General features: G+C 47.9%; 2 protein-coding genes across 3 annotated transcripts; one reads left to right on the plus strand and one right to left on the minus strand.

The window, feature by feature from the left end:
• Positions 1-6,011: 6,011 nt before the first annotated feature.
• On the minus strand, positions 6,012-8,759 carry LOC128729341 (myosin regulatory light chain sqh). 2 transcript variants are annotated; one of them, XM_053823018.1, is made up of 2 exons: positions 8,701-8,759; positions 6,012-7,102 (listed from the first exon to the last, which is right to left on the minus strand). In XM_053823018.1, the coding sequence occupies exon 2, from the start codon at positions 7,023-7,025 to the stop codon at positions 6,501-6,503; it is 525 nt and encodes a 174-aa protein (XP_053678993.1). In that variant the 5' UTR covers positions 7,026-7,102; positions 8,701-8,759; the 3' UTR covers positions 6,012-6,500. The 2 variants fall into 2 exon arrangements, with proteins under 2 accessions (XP_053678993.1, XP_053678992.1); XM_053823017.1 differs by lacking the exon at positions 8,701-8,759 and adding an exon at positions 7,244-7,480 and having other exon boundaries at positions 6,015-7,102.
• A 640-nt stretch (positions 8,760-9,399) lies between these two features.
• Positions 9,400-10,446, plus strand: LOC128729099 (peroxisome biogenesis factor 10). The gene is made up of 2 exons (XM_053822750.1): positions 9,400-9,915; positions 9,972-10,446. The coding sequence occupies exons 1-2, from the start codon at positions 9,400-9,402 to the stop codon at positions 10,347-10,349; spliced, it is 894 nt and encodes a 297-aa protein (XP_053678725.1). The 3' UTR covers positions 10,350-10,446.
• Positions 10,447-11,114: the final 668 nt, after the last annotated feature.

Here is an 11,114-nt window from a genome sequence, read left to right on the forward strand (position 1 = left end):
GTCGCATAACGCTAGCAGACGGCCACCGCCATTAGTTCGATATGCACCGACGTCCATAAAAAGCCGTACGAAACCCCGCGAGCTAGAACCACATTTACGGTCGAACGTTATTTGCATCTAATTATGAAAATTGCACCCCATCTCGGAGCACGGTGTGGATCATCCCTCATACTGCTACTTCTGCAGACGTTCGCGGCACCGTGCTGTGGGTGATGATCCTCACACACCAGTTGCGTCAACTCCGTGCGTCCTCCACCTTATGTTTGTCTCTCGCCTGATACAGACTTCCGGAGCCATTCAACCTTCCAAAAACCTTCATCTTAACCTCCAGCAGAAACGACGACGAGCCAGGCAGGCAGATAAAAACACCCGGACACAATACGGGTTGGTCCATAAATTTGAGTAACGCTAACCTCGCGCCAATCAGCAACACTCTGGGGATTCGCAATGATGATAATAAAAAAAACACCACGATGGCGGTCACGACCGGTCGTAAACCGGAGGAGCCCTTCAGGCCGGTCAGCTAATTTGTGGACGCTCGAAATTCCAATGCACCGTCGTTTCGCGTCGATCGCGTCGGGCAAATGGGTTGCTTATAATTAGATTCCCGGGATCGAAATGAGTGCAAAAACAAAACAAGAAAAGAAAAAAGAACCCTCACGCGGTTCAAGTACTTCCAGGCGCCCTTCCATTGCCAATTAAACTCGCAACCGAAGGTGTTGTCCCAGCCAAGGGCCGCTGTTGATGATGATGTGTGTGCGATTTGCGAATCGATTTCGAACGCCTGGTCGTTCGTGCGCAGTTGCATCACCCACAAACCTCTAGCGTACACTCGGTGCAACGGTTGGTGCAACGCTGGAATGCCAGTAAAACGAACGAACGTTCTGGCACGTTTTAAGCTTAGAAACAACAGGACACGAACCGGAGCAAAAACCTTCGTGGAGGGATAAATTGTGAGCCGAAACACGCGATCAATAGCAGAAGAGGCGATACAATGCGAGCCAGGTTGCGTGTGAGGTTTTTGGAGGCAGTTGAAAGGACACAAACACACACACACATACACATACAGTAATGGAGCACAGCATTATTATTTTTGGCACAACGGTTCACAAACGCACGAATGAAATGAAGAGGAAAACCATCATCAAACCACGTCAAACACCGGTGAGACAGCTCACGGAGGACATGTCAACGCGTCTCGAATCCTGTCAAACCGCAGGTCGTGAGGACATTTTTTCCTATTTTGTTTTTCCTAACAACGACACCTGACAGAGAGAAAAATGGCGATTGCGGTCAAGCGCAACAAAAGACCCTCGATGGAGCTCGCACGACAAACAAACGCTCCTTCCCTTGCAGGTGTTGGGTCACGTGACAATGGTCCGATCTTGGGGCTAAATTTAGAACGATATCTCCAGCAAAGCGGTCCAGAAAACACGAAAAGCGCCCACGGCCACGTTGCCACGCCGCTGGGAAGCATCCCCTTGCAGCAGCGAACAGGGCCAAGTACTCATCTTGGGTTGCTAAACGGAGTCTCCATTTTATACCACGCCAACGTACGGCGCACGTGGACGCGAGAAGGCAGTTAAACGGTTCACGTGAACTTGAGGCGGCAAACCACCAAGGGCCACAGCTGTAAGCCGTAAGCAAGTACCACTCGAAGGCCACCCCGCAGGTGGCAAAGGGATGAGCATTTAGATGGGTTTCACCCTCAACTCGTACCCGTGTCTCCTTTTATCTGCGCATTTATCAACAACAGCGTAACCGATTGTTCGGTGTCGGGGGACCTATCACCATCAGCCGATAATGGAATTATCGGAGACCCACTCGACTCGGTTTGCAAAAACAAAAAAAAAGGACCACGAAAAGCGAACAAAACGCAGCACCCAACAGGAATGGTGGCGTGTTCACGATCGCGTACAGCCCCCGCTCGATTGCATTTGTAACACAAAGAAAGCGCACTGTCGCGCACAAACGTGGCGGCGGCCCTTTGGTGGACGCGGCCCTTCGGATCGCGAGGAAAAACCTTCACCGGTGGTGGGGGGGCAGAACGGCGGGGAAGAGGGGGTCCATTTTGACTAGCACCGTGTCGTGCTCTCTTTCTCTCTTATCGGTTCCGTTTATCATGCGATCGGTCAACCTCAAGGTTCACGTGGTGCAGCTAGCTGCGGTTTTTCTAGAACGGAACCATGCCGTTTGACGGTTTTTTTTTTGTTTTTTTTTAACCAGCCCTACCAAACACCAAGGGGGGCGAAAAGAACGCCGTTTCACTACTGCGCGGAAAATGCGCACAAAAACGCCATTCGGAAGCTTGCGCATGGAAACCCCGCACCGGAATTTACGACAACGCAACAAACCGCGCGCGACCACAACGCCAGTTACGCCTGGCACACAAAAAAAAGCAGAAATTCGTTCTCTTACGCTTTCTCGGTTTTTTCCCCTGTTTTTTTTTTGCTTTTCGTACAACTCCCGCCTTAAATCACAACACCACCAAAAACGCACGCGCGCGCGCGCACACACGCTCGAACAGACAACAGAGCACGCTAAAACGGGGCAAACGTACCGGCACCGAAGATGACGGTGAACTGAGCACGCATGAATTGACCGTGGGTCAGTTTGTGAGTTCGCGCGGCGCTTAAACCCACTAAAGCCGTGTGTCCGGTGGGTGTCTCGTTCTCGCGCGCGTGTGCGCGCGCGCTTCTTCGCTGCAGCTTCCGTGAGCGCACCCACACACCCATTAAGTGCGTTCGTGCGAGCACTCGCGCGCGCGCGCGCGTGCTCATGCGTTTTTCGTCATCTCGCGAATGATCCAGCACTTGAGCACGAGTGAATTTGACATTATTCGGTGTTTACATCGCGCACCCTGATTACGCCAGCGTGATAACGGGTGGCTTTTGTTTTCTTTTGTTTGCACTAAAGCCAAGGGGTGGGGGAGGAAAGGGTGCTCCTTCCGGTGCTTGACGCGCCACGTCGGGCAAAACATAAACAAACATAAACGAAAAACGGAAACTAGGTCGCAACGCGCTAAATGCTATCGGATTTTGGCCTTTTGAGTGGGGTTATATCACGACAACACGACACTCCTCCCCACCAACGAGAGTTAGCGCCAGAGCTCGCGTTACGCAACCCGATTCGGGTTTATCGCGCTTTTCACACTCACGCCGCGCGGCGTCGAAAAGGAGGAAAAAAAAGCGAGGAAAGGAGGAAAATGCAACAAAAGAAAAACCACCACCCACAACTCACCTCATCGCCGACGTAGAACCCGGCACGTCCGGATGGTGTCTGAACGGTGCCGCCATCGCTGGATGATGCCTGCTTAAGGCCTTGATAGCCACTCTCCAGCTCGGTGTAGGACATGCTCGGGTGTAGGACACTCCGTCCAGGTGGTCCCGTAATAGGTTTAGGTTAGACGTGCTTCGTGCAACACGGACCGGAGTAAAAAAAAACGGACGAGAAACACACGGGCGGATGACACGGGCATGCTCCACTGGTGGGCTCAAGCGGTAGCTACTGCTGCTTGGAGTTGTCGACACCCTGAACAGCACCGAGAACCGGGGGTTTGGTCTTATCTGTTTGCCGCCTGATAAGCGAACCCTTGGACCCTTTTCCGGGTGGCTATTCGTTCGTGCAATCGTCTCTATGGAGCGTTGATGTCGAAATTTCGCTGTTCCAGTTCCAGCCGTAAAACCGTCTCATTTCGGTTTGTTTGCTCCCATCTTACGCCTACAATCGCATCCGGACAAATGCGCGCACACTCTCACACACACACACCCACGCACGCGCGCACAAACACACTCACACAAACACAGGCACTTCACATTACACGGTGAGCTCGCTGGGATCGAAGGCACACAGAAAAAAAACAACAATGAGCTACAAGGATACTCGGGGTGCACAGGATACGGACGGACACGGGTTTTCTTATCTAGAACGCTCGCTTTCGGCACATCCGTCGAAGGGGAAGTAGAAGAAGAAAAAGGTTGCGTTGAAAATTAACGTCCAACATCTAATAACACTCGGGAAAACCTGTTCCCACAACACAACCACACGAGGAATAAGCAGAGTCATAAGGCGGCGGGAATGGGACGTAGTAGAAAGAAAACAAATGTAGCACTTACGTACAAGATGAAGCTTCCTTCCTCGGAATCGTACAAGAAGGTCATCGTATTGTCTTTTGTTTGTCGCAGCTTACCACTTCAAATTCTGCACACGTTCGCGAAAAAAGCCCTCCACCTGCGTTCTGCTAGACGAGATCTTTACTCACTGGCAAGTGTGTGCAAAACCCTTCCTCTTTATCCTCCTTCCTCCCCTCTGCACCGACGGGCCGCAATTAAAAAATGGCACTAAATTTAGCAACCTGACGTCCGAGCGCACCCTGCAGGACGTGCAGGATAAAAGGGTTCGGTTTCTTCCTTGGAAGTGTCGCTCGAAGCGCTTGCGATCCGACGTGGATCACAGATACTACCTGGGGCTGGTATTCCCGATGGCCCTCGTAGTTTATCTGCACCTGTCCACTACACCGAGATAACACCATTCACGGGCACCCCCTATTTTCCCGTGATCCTGTGCGATGGTCATCGCAAACGGTCTTTCGCTTATTATGTCACTTCATGTGTCAAACTTGCCTGATGACGTACAATTTTTTTGCTATCCGATTCGATTTATTTCGGACACGAAGTGGACGCGATTAGCGTCGGTTGGGTTGAAATAAGATTCGCATTATCGCACGATCAGTAGAAATACGACGCAGTGTGGGGCTTGAAGGGTTTTGTTGAAAACCCTTAAGGGCCATCGCTGTGGTTGCTTTGGTGCAGCTGTACGGATGACCAGTATAACGTAAAACAACTTCAACGTATTTCATTCATGCTTTGAAACAATAGGATGGATCGTTTTACAGCGCCAGGATACGGCTCGTAGCGCCGTCATTGTGCCATTTATGCGTATGGCAGAATATTATCTCAAGTGCGGAATAGTTTCCTGCTCTTAAGTGCTGACGAATCATTGGCTTTGTGACCTGCAGGTCTATCTAGTCAAAATAAACATACCGTTACGCGTCTGACGTTTCACCAACACCCTAACACACGGTTACTGCCCTAGGGCAAAAAAAGCGTCTGAGAAGCGGCTGAAAGACGGCCGAGAAGTGCCTGAGCAGGCAACCTTCTCTCAGCCACGCGATCGGGAAACACGAGTGCCTTCGTGGCTTTTCGGGTCGCTTTCAGCTCGTTTTTTTTCTAGTGTGATAGTTTTTCTTTCGTTCGCTTTTCCCCGCATTCTAGAGAGAAAGTAGAACGGACGGGTGCGCAGATCGTTGCGCGCTCTCTCTCCTTAAGCCAAAAACATAAAATGGAACTTAAACATAACATAAAATTATAAATGAGGAAGTACACGCACACTCTAGCAAAACAGCCTGCGCTTTTGCATACATGCAAACCAAAACGGGCTGAGCAGTTAATTCATGCCCCACACATGCTCAATTTTCAGTTCAGCAAGCGCTGTAAAAGCGAGAAACAGATAGGACAGAGCTCTTTTCTCTGTCTGTCTACCGCAAATCTTTGTCCACTGGGATTGAAATTTGACCGCTGGATGTTTCGTAAACCACTACATGCGAAGATAACGGGTTGGTTTGCGCAATTCTCAATTGGCTTTAATTTTTGATGACACAGATGTTGGAATTTTACTATATTCTGAGGTCAGCGCGAATGAATAAACCGTATAAAATTTCCTCACAGTTCAACTAAATAAACTATACTAAGAGGAATAATGTAAAAGTATATTTAAACCAAATAACCTGTTGTGAAATTTTCAATTAAAAAAAATGTCTCATAAAAATATCACAATTGTTTGTACACTATTTGTTATTACTTAATTTCTTTCAAATATATTAATAAATAGTCATCAATCATAGATATCAACTCTGTTTGTCCTAGTTACATTGCCTGTGAATTGCATCTGGTATGAATGCTATTTTTTGCTGACGACGTAATTAATTTTTTTTTCTATAATTTGAAACGAACACGCGAACGTTCCACTTAAAGTGTACGTTTATTCTATTCCACAATAAAGCTTCCCTTCGTTGTGGTACAAAATAAACACAAAGCAATACGCTTGAATTGTGTCTCAAATCGATTTATTAGCTACATTTCTCGCTTAGCCTGCCTATAGTTTTCCCGCATCCTGCGGCAAGCGTAAGCGTACGCGAACCTGCGCGGAAACTGAAATAAACCTTGACACGATGTTCTATGGCCAAAAATGCTTTATTAGTAGTGAGTCCCTACAATGCATCACGAAACAATCTTCGTTGTTTCAAGCGAAATGACGTGCCGTTCGATGGGAATACTGAAATAATAGTTCAATTGCAAGAACAGGATACAGGGAAGTCACGCGACGCGAAACAAGCTCCCTTCAAAAATCAATCATTTGCAAACAATTCGTCTAAATGCAACGCCGAAGGTACCGGAGGCCAATTAATTGCATGCGGGATGGAGGCACAAAGTAGGGGGGTTCTACTGCTCGTCCTTATCCTTCGCGCCATGCTTCAGGATGCGCGTGAACTCGATGTAATCGAATAAACTGTTCTTAATCGGTGCCTCTCGAAACATCTCGTCCACGTCCTCGTCGGTAAAGCGGTCACCCATCGTGGTCAGCAATTCCCTCAATCGATCCTCATTGATGACTCCTGCGTTTTCCTCATCGAAGCAACCGAACGCGTTCTTGATCACTTCCTCCGGATCGGTGCCTTGTAGCCGCTCGCCGAACAGTGTTAGGAACATGGTAAAGTTGATCGGTCCTGGTGCCTCGTTCATCATCGCCTCAAGGTACTCCTCCGTGGGGTTTTTGCCAAGCGACGCCAGCATATCGTGCAGGTCGTCCTTCTCGATGAAGCCGTCCCGGTTTTGGTCGATCATGTTGAACGCTTCCTTGAACTCGGCGATCTGAGCCTGATCGAACATCGCGAATACGTTCGAGGTGGCTCGCTGGGCACGCTTTTTCGTCGTACCCCGGCGTCCGGCGGTTTTGCGGGAGGACATTTTTTTGCTTTGAGTGTACGGTTGCTTGAAGATCTATCGATGTTTCAGGAGCAGAGATGCGTACTCTATCGTCAAGACTAATTGAGCGTAGGTTGATCGATGACATCACAGGAGAAGTTGACGCGACGGGCCGTAAAAAAAGTGCAAAAAAGGCGCGAAATTAAAAAAGGAATTATTCCTCGTAATGGCGGACGAAGACAACACGCTTCGATACCCACAGCACCAACCGGAACAAAGACTGGACAGAAGTATGCTGCTGATAGCTTAAACCAACACACGGTCAAACGTGCCGACTCTACAACGTACGTCTGCGACTGCTAACGCACGACTGCCAGTTTAACACTCGCCGCAACCACCAGCGAGTGGTGTTCGCGACAAGCTGTTTCGACGACCTTTACAAGTACAGACGGAGTCGCGAAAGAAAGCGACGTTGTTTATCTCCACACTGGAGACATTCCGCGATGGGTGCGAGGTGAATCATGCGGCTGACGCATGCGATGGGTGCAACAAGCATGGTTGTATGTTTTTTTTTCTTTTTCGTTTCGTTTCGTTTCCAGCCGAATGCGCGAGCGATGGATTACGTCCCGTGTGTATTACCAGATGGCATCGGGTTTCTCGCTCTAGCAGGGCCGTTTCTGGCGGGTGTAGAGGAGTCACAAGCAGAGCCACTGCTGCATTACGCGCCCCAGACGTCCAGATCTCTCAAGCATCGAGGTCATCGAGTGAGAGCCCAACCACGAATGTGAACCGCGTGAGTACTCGCCCCAAAAAAGGGGGCAAACCAGCAGGAGCTCGATGCAAAACCATATCCTTATATGGTGAAAAGATGAAATCGAAGTATTATTATGGTGACCTAGGTCCGTCCTTCGACGGTTTAACACCGCACGGAAAGCGCGCAGAACACTTGAGGGCACATGGTTGGGCCGCAACAAAAAAAAGCACACTATTACTAGCGCGCGCGAACGGCAAAAGCTCCAAAAGCTCGCCCCACCCATCAGATGTGACTTGCTATAGAGGAGGGATTGTTATATGGAGGGGGAGAGGGCACCGTCGATTCGAGTAACCCTCTTAGTGTAGTAGTATCCCATCTCTTTAAAAGGCAAAACAACATTCCCTTTGCCAACCGTTTCCAGCGTCTGCAGGGCGCTCAAAAGCGACGCTATAACTAAAAACGCCTTTTACGGGTCGTTTCAAACTGGACACCATCTTTGTCAAGTGGCCCGAATTTCAACGCATACACACACACACATACACACGACTGGTTCACGTACGCATCCCTACGGTCCAGCAGTGAAGCGAAAATTTCACATCGAATCTTTATGAGGGTAAAACAGCGTAATAAAAAAAAACCATACGCTGCGCACATGGGAATGAGCAATAGTGGGTAATTTTAGTAATTTCTCTCGCTACCGCATCGCGTGGGAAGTTGGCAAGGCCCATTTCATTTTTCCCCGAAATAAAAAAAATCTTTAGTCACAAAGCCAAACATTTGCATATGGCCAAGAACAAACAGCTTGGGTGTATGGAAGGATTTCGTTTGTTTCACATGCGTTATTTAAAGAAACGGTTTGCAACGATGGGCTTTTAGCGTTGTATAAAGAATAAACGTTGCGGAAACTGCGAGCACTGCCGGAAACTGACGCTTTGTTTAATAAACATTTATTTTCGTACTTACAATGGTATACGATCTGGAGAGGACGGTAAACGAACTGGTTTTCAACGTGTACACGATTCAACTGAATCCACGTACTGTTGTAGTGGTGTATGTAATGAATAGGTTAGCTCACTCGTTCATTAACCGCCGCATGACTGTTTGACGTTTTTTGACTAATTTGTTTACATTCTAATAAAAAGAATTATCCGCACTTTAAAAAAATATTTTTTTCTTTCAAATGGAATCTGCATAATTTTCTTCATTTCATTTAAAATCTCTTTCCTTATTTTTGTAATTCTATTATCGGATAATGGTGCGAAACAGATGCACAGTTCAAGTACGTTTGACACTCAATGAAGAGTGTTTTGACAGTTCTCTTCGTAACAACAATAGCAAAGTTCGTGCATATTGAATTCATCTAAAAACAATAAAAAAGCATTTCAAGTTGTTCCTAATTCGCCGGAGTCAGCTGATAACGTTATCTGTCAACACCCATAAACTGCCTCATAATCACAGCTTTAGTTTCAGTTGTTTTGATGAAAATAAACGGATTTTTTAATTAAAAGTGTCTGGTAATGTTCTAGTGCTGCGAGTAGAGAGGTAATGTCGGTTCTGAAAGCCTCACAGGCAACGATAGTAATTCTTTCATTTCTTTTCAAAAAAGGGCTCATGCTTTAGGGTAGTTTATGAGGCGATTCGATAAACAACCCCTTACCAACCATGTCGCTGTTCCACGCCAATGCCGGTCAGGCGGAAATAATCCGCAGCGTGCAAAAGGATCAGGAGCATATCGAGTACATCCGGTCGGCGCTGGGTGAACTGTTGCTGTTGCTGAGCCAACGTCACTGGTTTAAGTACAACTCGATGTGTAAGCTCATCGCGGAAATACTATATCACCACTATGCGATCCTTAACAACCTACAAACGCTTGGCGAAGAGTACACGGGCATTATCCAGGTCGACGCTAACTATGTGATGCTCCCCAACAAAGCCCTCCAACTCCTGGCGATTCTGCTCGAGTATGGCGGTGAACATGTCACCGAGCGGGTGCTAACGTACATACAGACCGAAATCGATCGAAGCGAAGAACTGCTACCGAGCGTGAAAGACTCCCTGCACAAATTCATCGACACACTACGTGTGGTGGTGCCGTACGTGCGCGGTTTGCACACCAGCTTGTTCTACATAAACGGTGGCAAATATCACATCTCTAAACGACTGACGGGAATCAACTACGTACGTACATTTTCAAAATCCACTGGATAAGCTTTCTCACAAGCCTCTTCTCGTAGGTGTTGATACGAAACTGGTTGAAGGAAAATCACTCCATCTACGGTTATAAGGTGCTTGGGTACGTCACGCTCGTACAGCTTGTACTCGCCCTTGCGACCCGCTATCGGCAATATCGTGCGGAAGCGAAACAGAAGCGTCCTCCGGCGAGGATAAGCAGCAGCGTACAATCGGCAGGTGTATCCACCACGGCACACCATTGCGCCCTTTGCATGGACACGGCCAAAGATATCAGCGCGACGCAGTGTGGGCATCTGTTCTGCTGGCACTGCATCCTGAATTGTCTCGACATGCGCCAGATTTGTCCCATCTGCCGGGAAACGGTCAAGAAGACGCGTGTGGTGCGACTGCAAAACTTCGCCGTCGAGCAGACGAGCTAGTCAAGGTAGTAGTTATATTGCAAACGAAAAACGAGGTCTTTTGTGTATGTGTTAACTTTAAAGGGTGCAATGTGGTACAAACTGGTGATAAAATAAACGGGAAAATGGTTACTAATGAAACATTGTAGTCTCCCCCATCGAGAGAACCTATTTTCTCTCGCTCTCGTATCTTTTTCGGGATGTCCATCGCAGTAAATAAAGTGAACCCGGGCTTAGTATCGTTAAAAAGCATACCAACATTAGTCTCACTGTATTCTTCACGTTTGCGATCGGTTCGTTTTTTTGTTTGGAAAGCTTGACGATTATTTACACAGATAAACGTAGCATAAAAAAGGTATATAGTACGTACGTACGTTTGCTCCTGGAGCTAGTGTGCGTATGCCGTGCAATGTGTGCGGAAGTGCGTATGTGCGCATAATGGATCCACGCAAATGCGAGGGCTTCTTTACGCGTGGCTACTACTCGTGACTACTATGCTCTAGCCGCGCTAAGTTATTGCTCCATTTTATTTACTCATTAATTAACTGCCCTTCGCCCTTCCGGGCACGCGCGTTCAGGGAGGGAGGAATAAAATAAAAAAAAGAGAAATAATAATGTGCTGCCTATGTACATCGCGCCCTAGCGCGCACCTCCAACGTCCTCATTCGCTCCAGTCAATCCTGTGGAGGCCTATCTACGTCTCCAACCGTTCGTTCACCGATCCTCATAATCTTTGTCTTTCGCTTTATTATACAACTACTGCAGAGCGCTCGCACTTGTCGCCGT

This window comes from Anopheles nili, chromosome X (assembly GCF_943737925.1).
Source record: "Anopheles nili chromosome X, idAnoNiliSN_F5_01, whole genome shotgun sequence".
NCBI classification, from domain to species: domain Eukaryota; kingdom Metazoa; phylum Arthropoda; class Insecta; order Diptera; family Culicidae; genus Anopheles; species Anopheles nili.

Excerpts from the sequence above, each read along its gene's own strand:
- LOC128729341 (XM_053823018.1), bottom strand. The coding sequence starts at position 7,025 with ATGTCCTCCCGCAAAACCGCCGGACGCCGGGGTACGACGAAAAAGCGT.
- LOC128729099 (XM_053822750.1), top strand. The coding sequence starts at position 9,400 with ATGTCGCTGTTCCACGCCAATGCCGGTCAGGCGGAAATAATCCGCAGC. Across the intron at positions 9,916-9,971 it reads GACTGACGGGAATCAACTAC|GTGTTGATACGAAACTGGTT; the intron begins GTACGTACATTT and ends CTCTTCTCGTAG.